The 17,784-nt window shown below is 41.1% G+C and overlaps 1 protein-coding gene across 9 annotated transcripts in view; it reads right to left on the bottom strand.

Moving 5' to 3' along the window:
* TLK2 (tousled like kinase 2) overlaps nt 1–17,784 on the bottom strand; it is a 43,661-nt gene that overhangs the window by 10,971 nt on the left and 14,906 nt on the right. For 8 of the 9 annotated variants that reach the window (XM_031600944.2, XM_090125143.1, XM_090125146.1 and 5 more), the window contains 8 exons: nt 17,100–17,195; nt 14,224–14,391; nt 13,578–13,673; nt 10,609–10,701; nt 9,128–9,238; nt 7,627–7,763; nt 6,040–6,192; nt 2,442–2,508 (listed from right to left, as the gene is read on the bottom strand). In XM_031600944.2, coding sequence (XP_031456804.1) covers nt 2,442–2,508; nt 6,040–6,192; nt 7,627–7,763; nt 9,128–9,238; nt 10,609–10,701; nt 13,578–13,673; nt 14,224–14,391; nt 17,100–17,195 — 921 coding nt within the window. The remainder of the gene's footprint in view (nt 1–2,441; nt 2,509–6,039; nt 6,193–7,626; nt 7,764–9,127; nt 9,239–10,608; nt 10,702–13,577; nt 13,674–14,223; nt 14,392–17,099; nt 17,196–17,784) is intronic. The other variant, XM_031600949.2, reaches the window with a different exon arrangement.

Below are 17,784 nucleotides of genomic sequence, written 5' to 3'. Positions count from 1 at the left end.
ACCAGGTAATTTTGTTTCAAATGGCAGCAATTCCCTCTCCAAACCCCCTCTTCCCTACTGCAGGCTGTGTGATAAATCTTTTAAGATTGCATCTTCAAAAACCAGGACATGATGTTTTAAGACCGACATGCTATAAATACAGAGACTGGTATCCTGGGCTTCGACACATAGATAACAAAAGCAAATGAGATTTTTCTGAAGAAAGTACAGACTTTGGAATTTGAAAAGCCATAAAAAGGGAATGTTTGAAGGATGCAGGATGATGCGGCCTGCCTGACACTTTGGCTCACACATTACAAATTCATAGTTCTAACTTAACATTAAAGAAACGGAGATTTCCAGTACCAGATTCTGTGTTCACCTCTTATAGACTATCAGTGTGAAAACTATCACAGCACATAAATGTTATGATGATCTTCCAACACATCTCAGGGAATTGTGTTTTCTACCCAAGAAATATAAAAGCTGCCTAAATCAGAAATGGAAATTACAGCAAACAGCTTCTCTTGTAAGACATCATTTGAATGGACAGCATGCTCCAGTCAACAAGGGCAAGGCAAGAAAAGGCTTGTTCACATGGGAGTAACAGCCCTGACACCACACTGAACCACATGTGCAGTCTGAAGTTGAGAAGCAGGAATACCTTAACACACATTTTAGTGGTCAGCAGCTCAAATTATGAACAGCAGAACATCTTAGTGTAAGTTTCATGGACTCTTTAGTCCCTGGGTGAGTTCTTGTTTCTCTTTAACACCAGGCCAACAGCCACCACCTCACCCTGCAAGCAGGGAACCCTCTCCCCAAAGCTTTTCACTGAGACTGATTTCTTTATCATAGGGCAGGAGCAACTGATAAGCCAACACATGACCTGAAAGAACTTTCAGCTTTACTCACTTAGCAAAGACCAAAGAATTTTTATCTGGAGCACAGAGATTTCACTGCTCTTAAAGATGACTTCAGTTCCAGAGAACATTGGGTCTAGAAACCAAGCAAGAAGAGCTGAGAGGCTCTGCCTCCTGTAGGAGCATGCCCTGTACAACTTCACCTCTGTGATGTGCAGCACTGCTGGTCCTGCCCCTTTCCTTGAGAAGAAAGGAGCCATGTCAAAGTTTTATGCACAGTCCATAGGGCTGGAAAGTCCACTGCCCTCAAATACAAGACTTGAATTCACACTGATGAGGACAGGGTTGCAAACCTCAATTAGAACATGCGCCTTGAGCAGTATTATTTGGTACACATGACTCAAGGGACACAGTAACCCATTCGTCTTGTGACTGCTCCTTGCCTTCTCAACTGGTTCTATTTTTAGGCACAAAAAATGAGCCAGTTTCCAAAAGTGGACAAGGATAAGAACAGCTTCAGACAATGCCACGATCCCAGAACATTACTTCATTTTCCATTAAGGTCCATTTCCAAATGGGATTCTTCTGTTCCAGGGTGGCACATTACATACCAGACAACCTGCAATTAATCCACTCCAGCAATGCGGAAGCTACAGAGCAAATAAGCCTGCAGCATGCTCCTGCTCGTATCACATATCTGCACTCACTGGACAATAAAATCTAATGGGCAGTGTGCCAGCAGATTCCATATGTGCTTTAACTTTCCCTCACCACTGAAAATAACAAGGTACAGCAGCATTAATGAAGCCTTGCGTTCAGCTGAAGCGTCAAGGTTACAGGAAAAAAAAAATATTAGTGTAGAGGTCCACACCACCACCTAAGCAAAGATGGAAGGCTGGCAGTGTGTTGCAGTTCCACTTTTCCTGTTTCACTCAGGAAAAAACTCTTTGGCCTTGCAGATCACAGCTAGCTAGGAAAATAGCAGAAAACCTTTATTTTATTTTATTTTGACTTCATCTGCTAAGTGTCCCAGAAGTTTCATGGTTACATTTTTACAATCATGTTGAAAGTAACCAGCAGCTTATTGAAATATAAGTTCACTTGCAGGTGTCACTCCTATTGAAACCAACGTACGTGAAAACAATTATGCATTATAACTACCTAAACACAACTATTACTCAAAAGACTTTACAGATCTGCTACAGATAGTGCACAACGAAGAGACAGGAAAGCCACTGTTGTTTGCAGTTCTGTTTTGTTCTTGTCATTTCTTTTCCTTGGTCCCTTCCTTCATGTTCCCTCATGCTAAGGACATACAAAGCCCAGCTCCAGGCAGGCTCTACTGGCAGAATAAGATGCACTGAAACAGCAGAACTCCCATCATGAAATCATAACTGTGAGGACACCATCTATTTGCTGAAGTAAAGAGCAACACTACTGCCCCGGAAAATATGACTACAAAATCCTGAGCATCCTTTTCAAGTAACAAAAACCCTCTTTACTTAGCAAACTAGTGGCAGTGATCTCTGCAGTGACATGATACTGTTTGGAGAATACTGAGTCAGAAACCTACCTAAAAGCCTTCTCTGCAGTTCTTACCTTTTTCAGATGACCCAGTCGGAGTTTGAAGATTTCTTCCTGTTCATGGTATTCTGCTAGCGTTAACCTGCATGGAAGAGACAGATTCAAGGTGTTGAATATCAATGTGTGTTAAAGCACATGATTTGCAATACACACCTTCTCCTATGGAAGCAGTAACCACAAAACAATTCAGCAACTTTTTTTTTGTTAACTCCACAATCTGCCAATCAAGTAAGAGAACAAAAGCTAAACTTTAATAAAGCACAAATCAATTTCAAATTCAGGTTCCTAATAACACTTATTTAGGACAGTGTGAGGATTGTAACACTACACCTGGCTACAGCAACACTGCAATCTGAGCCATGAACTGGGATTCTGAACTTCTGTTTCAAGCTGTCAGGTGGCTCCAGGGAAACCATGGGCAGTTTACTTCACTTTTCCACATCTTTGATCCTGCAAGCAGCTACAGTGGGATAAGGAAACAATTGCCATTTTACTGATGGTAAATAACGTGCAATGTTTCCATTCTAAGCAGGAGGCAAAATTCAGCCTTATGCTAAAACAGGGATAGGTTCCATCCCTAGTGAAATGTAACGGTGCACTGAGATCTGTGACGTTACAAAACCAATCATTATACTGATTTTCTCACTGCTGCCAACATGGGTAAAGCCATCAAGTATGTGAACATAAGGTTATGAAGTCCACATCAATCGCATCTGTTTACTTTGTATGTTCTCCCATCTTATCTTGTTTACAAATAACCTTTCTGAACCTGAAATTAAGTCCAAACCATGCCTCAAGAGGATCCTTGTTGCAGCAGTTATGCACCTAGTACAGAAGTCAGCACGAGTTCTCCACAACATCAGTATCACATTCAGTTTCAAGAGGAGATGGAGCCCTCTGTCTGCTGGGCTGTGCTCCCTCAGTTTACCTTACAGCCAACTGAGACAATGTTGGATGCAGTTGGTTCAGTGCTTGTCTTGAAATGCCACTACTTCCCTCCCCTGCTTACAATGCGGAGGGGCTGCACAGCTGAAACAACTTCTACAGCAGTTTTTAAGCAGGTAAATCTAACACAAAACTCACAACACTCCCTTTGAAAGAATTTCAACCATAAGGAAGTGCTTATTACAAATTGAAGATATGTACAAAAAAAAACCTGGTATGGTAAATGTTTATGTGATGCCTCATTTCATATAAAAGCGTGCTACTCCACAAGAAAAATACAACAGTCTGAACTTGGATTGGATTTAACTTATCTAAAAGGCTTTCCCAGATGTTTAGGTCCTTGGTTGATGTTGCTGTACAAAAAATACAAAGACAATTGAATAAGCCAGCAACAAGCTTTCCACACGTTCTTGTGCACAAGAAAAATGCAGAGCTAAACACCAACAGTCCACTCATAAAGCAAGAGATGTAACGAGTACCAGGCTAGCACTGCCCCAAAAAAGCCATGTTTGCAGCAAGTATTACAAAAACCAAGGAGGCTCAAAGACAAACACTGTCCTGTTTTGGAAGCATGGCTTGAAATGCCCTACTTCTGGTACAACTGAGACTCTAAAACTGCCCAAGCTGTTCAACAAACCTCAAGGATAATCCAGATAATGTCTATGAATGACAATATGTGCTTCATTCACTATTTTCAGGAGGGTGATGCTGGGGCAGGGTATGTCTGAACCTATATAATGAAACCTTCCCCTTCTTTCTAAGGCACAGCAACAGCCATGAACTTTAGAGGAAGCAAAAATCAAATGAAGTTATTTGGCCAACCACTCTTCATTCAAGTTTCATAAGCATTTACGTTCAACTTGCATAGAAACCACTGTAAGAATTCCACAAAAAGTAAAACCTCCCTCCAACGTCAGGAAGATGTTGTACCTGGATCACATCAGTCCAACAAAAGCATCTGCATGCAAGTAGTCAGTCACTGCAGCTGTTACAAAACCAGTGTATTCATCACAAGCTAGAACACTCCAAGTGAACAGCTGAGCAGTTTTAATTAAGAACACCCCAAGCAACTCTTCTAAACCACAAAGATAAAGCCTTAAAATACAATGGTGAAGAATGACACAGCAGCAAGAAACACTAAGAAAATGACCGGGCAGCACAAAAAGGCTCATCAGCATAACCAGGTAGAGAGGAGATCACCTCACAGCAGGCTCTCTACAGGTAGAAACTCACTGAATATCACAGATAAACATCATGATTGCCAGGCTACACATTGCCATGCCAACAGCATAAGCTTCAATGCAGCTGCACTCTTCTGTTAGGTAAAACCATCACTGCACAAATTGGAAAGCATTGTCGTTGCTCAGATGGGTGACCGTGTGCAATTTACTTCTCCAAAATCCAACTGCCATTAAAAAACTCAGTTTTAAAAGTGTATTCAGTTGTTTTTAAGCCCTCTTGGCCACACTGAGGGGTCAAGATCTCCATTCAAGCTACGTATTTGCAGAAAGCATATACTGCACTCCTATGCAGGGGACCTGACCAGTCTCAGCATCCTACCTGGGTACCACTTTGGCAAGTGACAGCATTTCAAACACACAGCTAACCCAACCATGTGCCATCTTTGCTGGTGGAAAAAAAGAGTGGGAGCTTTTGCTTAATATGCACTTTTCAAAGTGCAAGAATACAAAGGGCTCCACAACCTCTAAGTAAGGCCATAACAAGGAGATTTAATAGTGCAAAAAGAGAAGTGTAATTGAGGATTATGATATTACCAACAGCAATAAAATGATGACTGAAAAGTAGACTTGTAGAAGCAACGGGAAAGTACTGACTGCCCAGAGTGGAGAAAAAAAGAAGAAAGGAAAACTAGGTCATGTGCCTCAGCAGCAAGTTGAGAGTCAGTTTTATTTACAATAAGGTTACTTAATGTGATTTCCAACAAGAAACAAGCTAGTCAGGGTTTGGCTTCAATTTCTAAGTAGCAAAAACTTTTAAAGAATAAGAGCAATGACTAGGAGTTCTTGGGAGCAGCTTTGCTCTCTAAGAGCACCAGCATTCCCAAAGTATCAACAACTTGAAAAAGAGGAGAAAGTCTCCTGTGAGATGAGAGAGCAGTACTTAAATAATGCTTCCATTTCCCTCATTCAAATATCTGGAAAGAACTGCTTCTGAGATACAGTTCAATGTATTATGCTCTGTCTTTATAGAGCACCTTTTTTCTCAGTATACCAAACCCATTCTTTGAAAAGCCTCACCAGAAGGTACACAGATAGAAAAGCTCCTGAACATGTTTTTTCTTTCTTTTTTTTTTTTTTTTAAGCAAAGCATTGAACAGTGTTATCAAAACTAAGGGTGAAGTCTTTTACTCCTTTTGCACATCGCTTTTTTCAGCTCTCTTGCTGCATCAAGTTTGAAAACTTACTGCATTCAAAAGAAATTAAGCTCACAAAAATTCCGGACTCAGCAATGATCCATGTTTTACTCCAATGAAAACTATTTAGAACTGCAGCCAGATGTTTCTGAATGCCAGGCTAATTCCACACTATTCATTTGTGCGTGTAGTGAAGCCTAGAGGCAAGGGCAAGATTCCATTTCCCAGTGGATATTTTGTGCTCTAATCAAAGCATGCAGCTTTGCAAGGCACAAAGAAGGCCACAGAACCTACGTTTCATTTTCTGCTCCGTTGGTTTTGTTCTTGCGCTGCTTCTGCTCATTGCTTGCTGGGGGAGTCTGGCCCATTGCAGGTGGCTTCCGTTTTGCTAACATTTTTCGTTGCCTTTCTATCTCTTCCCGCTGGGAATTTATCCTTTCCTGTTGCCTGGAAAGATGAGGGCAGAAAAAAAAAATGAAAAAACACAAAGCAGATAACTAATGGAATGTACTCAGTCGTCCTCAGCATCTGCTTTTAGCAGGCTTGAGCAATGAATTCAAATCAGCTGTACTCTTAGATTACCAACAAAATACTCTTGTTCAGAAAGGGAGGATGTGCCAAACATTGACTCAGATTTTTTTTTTTTCCAAGGTATTTTTCACATAGAAGTGGATTCTTTTCCCGGCCCACAGAAACCTTTCAGTCAGTGAAAGGTTTTATTCATGCAGAGGATATCCAAAACCAAGGAGCTGCTAACCTCATGGAAAACCCAGGGATCTATGGTAAGTCACTAAGTTTCCACACACTTTTTTCCTAGAATACTCTGTTCTAAATCCTAGACTTTCCTGTTTGAACTGTTCCTGAAGTCTGGCACTGTCTGAGAAAGTATCCCTGTGCTTTAAGGGTACAGTTCAGCTATCCTTAAAGCATATCCTGAAGCATAACTAACACCATCCCCAATTTCACAAAAAAAAAGAGTCTTTCTGTTTCAGGGGGGAGACCATCATAAAGCTGCTTTGTTGTTTTATAGCGATAAAAGCATTTGTGGAATTACTAACTAAATGACTCGTGAATTTAGATGCTTAATTCACATTTTAAAACAGATTGAGATTGCAGGTAAGGATTCCAGAAGTATTTCTTCCATGTCTTACAGCACAAACTAAGGAGAATATTATCAAGTTCACAATCTGCATCTAACAACACGTACACATTCTATCAGACCATAGAAAAATTAGATGACTTTAATGGATTATACACAGCTCTCCCTATGCAATTAATTTGCTAAGTCCTACTTAAAGGTCGAGGCCGGGTGGGAATTTACTGGATATTTCCATTAATGTCCTGCATAAAAGAGTGTCTGATCTTCGTTTCCAGGTTTCTGCAGCTACTTTGATCACAGTTACCAAAAGGCAAAAAAAAATTAAATAGCATGGATTTTCTTTTCTAAGCTTTTTTTTTTCTTTTAAAGTTAAAAGGTAGAAAAGGGGGAGGGGAGAGGGGAAGATAAGCAACTTTCCTGGAGGAATATAAGCAGATATGTAAACCAAATTGATTGACTCCAGATATACGAGAGTCTGGCCTTCCTCTCCCCCCCTCTATGCACTGCACAGCCAGACAGGTGCACTGAGAACACCTTACAGGGCAGTCTGCTTCTTTCCAATCCAGAGGCCAACTCAAACAATTTGACTCCAGTTTTAAGTCTCTGGAGTTAAGTGGAAGCATATTTCTCACTAAAAGATTCCTCACTGTCTGTAGCTGAGTCCCTGTCTGATCCTTTCATGCATCAGTCACACCGTTCTCCCATTTTGACATGCAAGACCTCACACACAACTGCCTAGTTTTTCCTTTTCTCCCTCTGTAGGTAAAGAAAACTGTCCTCACTTGATGAGGTTCTGGAAGGCATAGCCATCTGTCCACTGCTCAGTGAAGGACGCCCCGTGCCGCACCGTGGTGAAGTGACCCAGCCTCAATCGATCCTGCATGCTCTTATCTCTGCACGCCATCTTCTCCTGTTTTGACTGAAAACAAAACACATGTTAAAATAAAACCCACAAATTAGCAGCTAAGAGTTAGGCCGTGTCTAAATTCACTTCCAATCCTTGACACCTTTTGCACTGTTCCAGTAATGCTTATTTGAAACCAGCTGAACTTTATTGGTAAAATTATTGATGGTGCTTCTGCAGTCTGACAGGTATTCATTTGATAGCTTCTTTTCTGGCATTTCAGCTTTCTATTTTCTTTCCCATTACTGCTTGGACTGCTCACCCACACTATCATCAGTTGAAACTCATTTTAACAGTAGGATTAAAACTATCTCTGCATCAGTAGCTCAGCTGGACTTCAGACACATCTCTGATCAGGCCCTTATTCACTCTAATAGGAGGCGAAGGAGGAAAACGCACCCCAAATCAACGTTAAGACTAAGATACAATGATAAGCCAACTCAATCCTAACAGCACTCCCAGAACAGACAGTCTCAATTAAGACTCCAACAGAAAAAAAGTGGTGGTGGTATCTGTTACAGAGTATTTCTAGAAAGTGAAAGGAAGTTTCAAAGGCCTGAGATGAGAACAGCAAAGCTTCAGTCAATTACGATTAAAGATGAACCAGCACAGCTCCTCACTGGAGCTACACACTGCTTATCTGAACGCCAGGTCTAAATAACACAGCCCAGAGTTACAAATCCTCCCAGAAAACGGAGTCCCATTCAGCCAGGAACAATCAGCTCAGTGACAAAAGCAAATCAAACAGACTGCCCACACTGGCCAGCACCCTGGTATTTGTGCCCATCCAGTGCCCACGAACAATAGGTGTTATTGGCCAACAGGTGAAAGAGCAATCAAAACCCCACATTGTTGAACTAAAAGGAAATCTGCAAATCTTTCAACAGCGAAGCAAGTTGGGTGCCTGTAAACAACAGCTTGGCACTATCTCAGTGTCTTTATCATGTTATTTTAAGTACTGTGCAAAGCAATGATCTCCAGCTCCGCCATTTGAAAGAAACAAAGTTTTAAATCACTTGCCCGTGTCACAGAGCATATCTGGCAATTTCACTTCACAATGGGATACTGCACTTGTACAGCAAGTGCTGGACAATGATGTTTTTCAGGTATACAAGTTTCAAAGCAAGTAACACCTGCTGCACTTAGAACTCAGACTATTTCACTTAAGCAAAGGAGATCTCCAAGACTCAAAAAAAAAACCAAACTAAAACATTCTGAATGCTTTCAGACTTCAGATTACATTCCTATTTGCAGAGAAACAATTCAAGACAAAATTCCAGTTGTCTCTTATCACCAGAGCAATAGGAGCAGATTTTCACTGCCAAGAAAGATAGAGAAGCTTTCAAATGCACGAACTGTGACTGCAGCCTGCTGCTCACCTTTTCTATAAGGAGCTTCTTGCTCATCGTTACACATCTATTCAACCTCTCCTTGTACTTCTCCAGCATCTTTTGTTGTTCATCTATCTGCCGTCTCAAATCGCAGTTGGCCTAAAAGAGAACAGAGAAGACAAGCCTTTAAGTCACTCAGTGAGAGCCAAGCTGAGCACCACCTAGAAAGAAAGCTAGCTTGAGGCATCAGATAAAGGAAAGCAAAGCAGGCAGGATAAAGGAGAAAAATGAAAAATACAAAAAGGCCATGTTTCTCTTCTCTAAACATCCAAGCAAAGCTTCTTGCATTTTTAACCCATTCAAACCTTAACACCCTATACAACAGAGAAGTGTTATCATTCTTTTACATATGAAAAACTAAGGTACAAAGAAACTAAGCACAAGGATTTTATTATTTATTTTTAAAGCAATTGAGTCCTTGTCACATCTTTCTCAAAACAGCTTCAGAACAGCTTCGTCAACCCTGGACTATCCTCTCCCTTTTAGCCACAATACTGGCAGAGTAAAAGGACGGACTTTGCATTTTCAATTAAATTCTCCTCTGAGCTACTGTCCATCAGCCCTGCTATACAGACTTCTCCCAGTAACACTGCCACAGTGCACGGTGGTATTTGATGTGCTTCTGATAAAAAGTTAAATTTAACCCTTCCTTTTCCAACCAACCGCTTCTGATTTAACTGCTTTTCTGACAGTAAAAATCCTGGATTGTTCTCCCACAAAGCCACACGTGCTTCCACGTGCATCTCTAAGAGCATGCCTTAATTTTTAGGTACTGAGACCAGACACACACACAGTCTTTGCTCTTCTCCTTTTAGTGCATTTTCTAATCCTTTTCAGCACTTCACAAGAGATGCCCCTTTATTGATGAAAGGTAGATCAACTACAACTCCGCCATTAAGAAAAATACCTTTAATCACTGATCTCATCTTTTACTGAAGAACACTGATGAGACAGAGAAGCTTTACTCTCTAGGTTTGACCAAAATATGTGCTCTTCATCTCTGTTTGCTTCACTGACTCATAAATCAACATTTCAGAATAAACTCCCTACTGAGAGGTTGCAGAACATGCTACTAAGCAAGAGGCAGGCAGCACCTCAGCATTTAGAAGGGGATAATTCTGAAGGGAAATATGTTATGTTAGCTAACAAAACTCACGACAGGAGTGCAAAAGATCAAAGAAAGACCAACCTTGCTGAGGAGACAAACACCTGAGCTTAGCTACAATGACTCTGCACTACAGAACCACGCTGTTACAGCTGCCCTGGTTGTGGATTCAAGCAGGCCCAAGCAGAGTGCAAACCAGATAATTATTTTGAGAGTAAGAGATGACTGATTTTAACCCTTGTGAGTGTTGGCTCTGCAAGTGGTACAGTACACAAAATGCTGCACTGCAGCCCAGCTGGCGCAGGCGTTCTTGGTATCTTTAAATAGCAGCTTTTAGAAGAGTTGTCTCACTTCAAATACTTACTCTTAGTAAGTCATCTATCCTCCCTTCCTTCTTCTCCAAGTCAGAGTTCTTACTGTTTTCTAGTGCAGATATTTTTTCCATTGTGAGGTCCGACTGTAGAAGAAAACCACCATAAACCACATTTAATAAGAACAGCAGATATTTCACAGTTAGCACATTTCATCACAGAATAACCCTCTCGAAGCTGAACAGATTTAAGAATGAACAAATCCCCTCCCATTTCCCAGGCTAAGGGATGTCTTCCACTCTTCATTTTCTTATTGCATGATGGGCTCTTTCAGCATAGGAGGCTTGGACAGTCAACACAAAGGCCTAATGCTCTGCTCTGGAGAATGCAGACACAACAAGTTACCACCACCTCCATATACTGCCAGTTTTGCTTTAATAGCTGAATTTTGCCCAGCCCACAGTGTTCTCTAACACTCGCCACCCTTTCCTGCAGTGCAACACAACTTGCACAGGGAAAAAATGAAAACCAATCCACTAAAACTCACCCCTCAGCTAGAATACCAAATCAATGGCCATGAACAACTACTGGCTAGACAAAAGACAAGATCTATGTTTTTTTGGTTTTTTTTTTTTTTGTTTTTTGTTTTTTTTTAAAGTCTTGGCCAAAAATGCAGGTTTTTTTTTTAAAATGTTACAGATTGACATTATTTATGTAATTAGGCACAAGCTTTTCCTTCTGACAAACTGATGTTTGGGATGATGTTTTGCCCTAGTGGGCAAAAACACTTTACTGTTTTTGAGTGAAATCTGTTTGGAAAATTGTACCAGGTGCAGCATATATCAAATACCTTCATCCAGTGATATGTTATGCCCATAAATGAAATACAAAAGACATGCTATGTTTTGCAGCAAGAATATTTCAAACTCAGGATTCCAATTAATTGGTAGAGAAGAAGTCAGTATGCACATGAACGTAACATGTAAAAAAAAACCAAGTCAGCTCAAGGGAATCTTGCTCCTTGTTTGCAAACACAGATTTCACCCTTACAACTAGAAAGCCACTATCCTGGTTCTAAGAAGAGTTAGCAGAGACTTACCTGCAGAGTTCTTAATAACTGTTCTCCAAAATGAAGCAAGAGACAAACTTGGCAGACTGAACACCATTACTTCTCTATTCAGTATGGGAAAGATAAAAACAAACACCTGCCAGCACTGCATCTCAAGCAAGATGAACCTAAATCCCACAAGATAAAAGAAGGCTTGGGCAGGTCACCTCACTGCTGTCTTCACTTCATTTATGCTTCCTGACAGCCTGCGGGAGGCACGCAAGACTAAAACTTTTGTGCTGTTGAAAACTCAAGACTGTATCCACTCAGCCAAGCAGCAAAAGTTTATTCAGTAACTGACTGCTACATCCACTTGTCAGATGCACAAATGCTTGCACCGTGTCATGCTTCAGGATGTATGCTCCTACAGGCACAGTGATTTATTTCACCACAGCTCACCTTGCCTCAGAGAACTTGGAAGGCCCTCACACTGATGGAAAATGCTAGGGAAATCATGCTCATGCTCCTTTACTTTTGGCACTGCCAAGAAATTCAAGCTGGAAATCTCTGAATATTTTATTTTCCCCACCTATCAACCTCAAATAGTTTGAGAAAACATAAAAATGTACAATATTCTCATTGCACAGGCAAGCATCTTTACAGATTTTTGCCTTAAGCATCAACTACATCTGCATCTCTGGAAAATACAAGGAAGCTGAGTGCTAGCACAAAGCATTCTAAGCTAACACATCTCCCTTCTTAGAGAAGATGGATGCTGCAGGCTTGTTGAACACAGGAGATGATAAGAATATCTTGCTTGCTACAGCTGGTACCACTATTTTAAGCAGTGATGTTGGGATAGCAGAGGCTGACATCTGAAAAGCCTCTCTGGCAGGTACTTGAGCCATGGCATCATTCTATCACAAGTACTAGCAAGATGCAGGGATCTTTGCAGACCAGCATTTTAACAATACAGACAACAGAGCTGACCCCAGCAACATGACAGGTCTCAGAGATGTTAGCTAGTTAGCATCCCCAGCAATTCTTCATGCACAAAGAACTTGTACCACCTGCTGGGGAAATGGAGAATGAACTTGCCCCAGCAGTGAAACTATCTGACACAGACTGATGTGTGAAAATGACTGACATAAAACCGACTGCTTACAAATCACTTGAGGGAAGGGTCACTCATGGAGAAGCCAGAGATAAAAATCAAAAGATTAAGAGAAAGCATGAAGAACAAACGAGCAAGATGCACTGTAGGTAAAGCTTAATGTCCTGATATGCAACAGAGGAAGATGACACAGCTAGAAGTAAATCCTGCTGTAATGCCACAAGAAGAATCTTAACAGATTATAAAAGGAATCACAAGACTGGCACGAATAAAACAGCTATTCCTCTTCTTGTCTCCAGCTCATTGAACTTGCTGAGAAACACCTTCAAGAAGACATAACGTCTCACCTTCTCAGGACAAACTAGGTCACAGGTGTACTCTTAACAACTGGAGAGGACAAATAACTTGCAGCTAGGCTGTGGGAATTTATGTAATCAGTGTGGATGCACCCACGACTGACAGCACTCAAAAAGAGGTATCTGCAAGTACAATTTACTTTATGTATTCACTAATAAGGAGAGGAAGAACATACAGGATACAACACAACTGAAACGGACAGGGCAAGACAGAGCTGTTCCTCCCCTGAGCATGTTCTCATGCAGTTGAAAAACTGGCCACAAAACCAACACAGAAAAGCCTCAGGAACACATCAAGCAAACTCCAGTAGCAGCAACTGAGAAGTATCCTTTCACAGGATAAAGAACAAAGTTCACTGTGATTCACCTTTAATCAGTACAGTTAAAGACTATGTTGGCACTACTACTTCTTTTGACATTGCATCTATTTCAAGTGGTGTAGAAGACAAGCTACACCAAGCTTAAATCTCATATCCAAGAGATGTATCATCTGGTAAGCTATACCTGTGACTGTTTGTGCTGGATGGAAATCTGTTTTTGGGAAGTGCAGGAATGCTCAGTGTTCCCTGATCCCGTAGAAGATGGGCTGCCTTGCTGGGCCTGCAAAAGAAAGTCAGGGTATTGTTATATGCTCCTCAACGTGATTGCTGTGCCCATGCAGATACACTTATCTTTACATGGGAGGTGTAATCTGGCCTGGGTACCATACTTTTATGTTAAGGTTTAAGAATGCTCTAGAGATTTAATTCATTAACACAAGAGAATCAGCTGCTCTGAAGAAGTCTGGCCCAACCTGCTAAAAGACAAAGCTTTTAAAAAACCTAGCAGAACTCACATCAGATTAAGCTAGCCCAAAATTTACACTTCTAAAAGCAAGGCTGTACTCCATTCTTTTTGATTTTCACAGTCGAGCAGGCACTCATACTACTGTTTCGATCTACATAAGATTTTTAAATTGTTAACTTAAAACTCAACTCATTTTATTAACAAGCAAAGCCTGGGACCTAGAACTCTTCACAAGGAAGAAGAACTTACCAGAAGATGGTAGACTTGGTCATCAATAAACCAGGCTGCACTTGAGCTCCTTCAAATGCCCCATCCCTTAACTAGAAACATCCCCTGGCATTCAAGTCCTTTCAGAGCTGCTCACCGAGACAAAAGTAAAGCAGAGGCCACCTCCCCTCTGTGCCAGCTGCTCATTCTCTAGCCGCTGTTTCGCCAGCATCACCGACATCAGCGTTGGCAGAGCAGAGTGATCCTCCTGTGGTTCCTTTGCTGTGCTGCCGTCTACCCCATACAGCGGCTGCTCCACTCGCCGCTGTAACACAGTCAAAAAAAAGACAATAAACTTTTTTTCCTTTTTTTTTTTTTTAATTTAAATTTTTAAAAACTGATTCTCTGACTCTGCCAAAACTGTTGTCAGTGAAGCAGCTGCTCAGGAATGGGCAGGCAGCACGGTGAGGTTCTCATCATTCCAACTGGATTCCCAGAGTGTTCGTTCCAATGTCAAACATCAAAAAGGAGATGAAGTTAGCAATTTAACAAAATAACAAACGGACACACAGGACAGAATTCCTTGTCAGTTGACACACACCCTTCCTTTGAAAATATCCGTATTTCAGAGCCAGTGGGGCAAATTAGGTCAGAGATGCAGAAGTCACAGTACATTGCAACTCTGCTTGAAGATACAATACTTTGTTTATTAAGGACTCATTTTAACACAGTCAGTTGTCATAATAAATTGGTTTCCCCAGTGAAGTAAACTAAGTCATAACTGCTAAATGCAGCAACCTAACCACGTCCAAGATCCAGACATCAAGTAGCCTCATTTCTGTCATTCAGGCAGGGATAAACCACTTGTGAGATAAGCAAAGCACTAACATATTCTTAAAATTCTTTACAAAGATGCAGAGCATCTGTAAGGGCCAGCTTCCTTCTCATACAGTGGACTCGTTTTCCAAAGGTGATCCAGAAATGGGGTTCAATAAGAACAAGAGTTATCCGAGCTATGTTGATTACAGCACTCAGACTTCAAAAGCCAGCCCATGACCACTGAGACTTGACAGCCTGGGTAACTCATCTAAGTCATTCCAAGCCATAACTCAAGGCCAGGCATACTGCACAGAGAAAGCAAGAAGTCAGGTCAGGCTCTAGTTTCTCTTAAAACCTAAATTGCAACCTGCAGTATGTTTTCTGCCTAACATTACAGATGTCAAGAGCACGCTTTCTTCCCCCAGTAGAATGTCTGTATATGAGAGCGACCTTGCAAGAGGCTGAAGACCTGCACGTCATTCTGCTGATCAAAAGAGAAGCAAGGCAATTTAAAGCAGTCAAGAGATTTGAAGACAAGAAGCAACAACCTGATGCCATTTACAATTCCTCTCCAAGTCCTCACTGCAGAAAATTTCCAGAACAGCATACATTAACTCACAGGTTTGGAGCAGGTTTGTCTTCCTGTGAAAGACATTTTAACACCCCGCTCTCTTCCTAGACCACACTGACATCTGCAATGGATAAGATATTCCATCTTCTCCACTCATCCCCCCATTTTTAGGGCTTAGCTCAAACCGTTGGTATTCAGTTTGTAAGAAGATGATAGATCTTGCAAATAGTTTGTTATGAATATGCAAACATTGCAAGTTTAGCTGCAAGAGTAAAGAAGGAAAGATAAGAAACACAAAGAGCACCTGCTCAAGCAGAGAGACAAACTGACCTAGCTCAAACTAACTGTACCATCAGCCTTCACCACATGACAAATATTTTGTCCAAACTTTTACCTACTCTATATATACAAGCAGAGAAGACGACTTGTGTAGTCCCATTATAAACACTTGTAGGATATCTCATCTGTTGGAACAAAGAGCTCTCCCTACTTTTGGAGGCATTCTTTCTTTCGTTAACTTCTTTTTAAGGAGGAGTATTAGTGAATTAATAAGACAAGGATGATCAATTATAGATACTTTTTGTACTTATAGACATTCAAGACATCTAGAAGCACAGCTGAAGCTCACCCTTAAAGCAGCACTGCAGAATTTCAGTATCTAGTAACATATATTGAATTCAGTGCTGGGATTTAGTTCAGTACACATTCATGAAATGTGCAAAGGTCACTGATTACATTATTCTGCAGAGAAGTCTTTGCATTTGTTTTTTGGGGTACTAACCTTTCCCATAGCGCTCTGTGCTTCCGTGACACTCAATAAATACTGAAACATTTTGAAGAGGGGTGATGGCAATATTCAAAACTAGAGATCAAATACCATGGCCTCTGAATGCTGCTTTGCTAGATGAAAGAAATTTCTTTAGCTTGTGCAAAAACAGCCTAAAATACTGGTTACTCCTTCCTATTCAGATTGTGCAGAAATGCTCAGACAGCAAAATTGAATTATTTAAACAAAAAATACCAACAGATGTGCTTGTATACACATCTCTCTGCAAGCTTTTGCTAATGCTCCTCACAAGTCACATGCACAGACAGAAGGAAAAGATTTTCCCAATATTACGATGGTATGCGCATCTTTCCTTAGACCCAAAGAGTGGAATCAAGATCAGAAATATCACTGTACTGGTGCCACACAAGCATACATGATACTCCCAACTTCATGTAGAAGTTCATGAGCCACACTAGAGTGCAAAGTAACAGCAATTACACCAGTTCCTTCTTTTATTTAGGACAGCAAGCCGTCTGTATCCACACAACACATAAAAATACAGACTGTGCATGCTTTAAGCTCAGATAGTGACATCATTTGCAACTGGACTAACAACTGCTGCAGGATCCTAAACATTCAGCTTTGCTGCCCAAACCCAGTTTCAGCTATAAAAAAAACAACAAAGCACAACAACACAATACAAAACCAACAAACAAACAAAAAAAAAAAACACAAAGAGAAGCCATTAAAGACCAAGTGAAACCACTTACCAAGAGACCCTTCCTTCCTGTTCAGAACATTTTATCACCTGCCTGAAGCACGGCCACCAACAGAAGCAATGTGCCACCCACACCGTCCCCAGGAGAACACTTACTGGTAAGGGGTTGGATAAGGAATGCTGCGGTGATGATCTGGCAACTGGTGGCACACTTCTACCAGGACTGGTTCCTGGGCCGCTTCCCCCAGCAAACTGACCAAAGGAACAGATTCAATCATCAGTAATTCCACAGAGATACTGTACTTCAGTAAATTTAACAGAGAAAGAAACAACGTGATATTAAAGATGAAGCCACACAGGCTCCGGGGACTCATTTAAACAAACTGAAGATAAGCTGGGAGGAAAACTTTAAAATTTCATGTGCTGTTTTCAAAAATAACAGCAAAAGTACGTACTTCAGACAAACATTTACATTGCACTGGGTACATTTCTCGTTTTAAGACAAAAGATATAAGCCAGCTCGTCACTAATGCTTGGCTGTACACTAATTATTTACTCTGCAGAATTAGGCATTCAATTCTCTGTGAGGAGGCATGTCTAACTGTGCACCATGGAAGCATTCATGCCAGTCGCTGTCGAAGATGAGATATGTAAGCAGCTGAGCAACTGGTCTAGTTGGTACTGGAATTGTTCTGCACTGCACAATCATGGAATCACAGAATGGCTTGGGTTAGAAGGGACCCCAAGGATCACCAAGTTCCAACCCCTCTGTCATAGGCAGGGCCACCAACCTCCAGTGCACCTCACTTATCAAAAACTTAAATCAGGAAAGAAATGAGCA

Source organism: Phasianus colchicus, chromosome 26 (assembly GCF_987193195.1).
Source record: "Phasianus colchicus chromosome 26, bPhaCol1.hap1.1, whole genome shotgun sequence".
Taxonomy (NCBI): domain Eukaryota; kingdom Metazoa; phylum Chordata; class Aves; order Galliformes; family Phasianidae; genus Phasianus; species Phasianus colchicus.
Note: the sequence above shows the minus strand (reverse complement) of the source record. Positions and strands in the feature narration are given on the sequence as shown.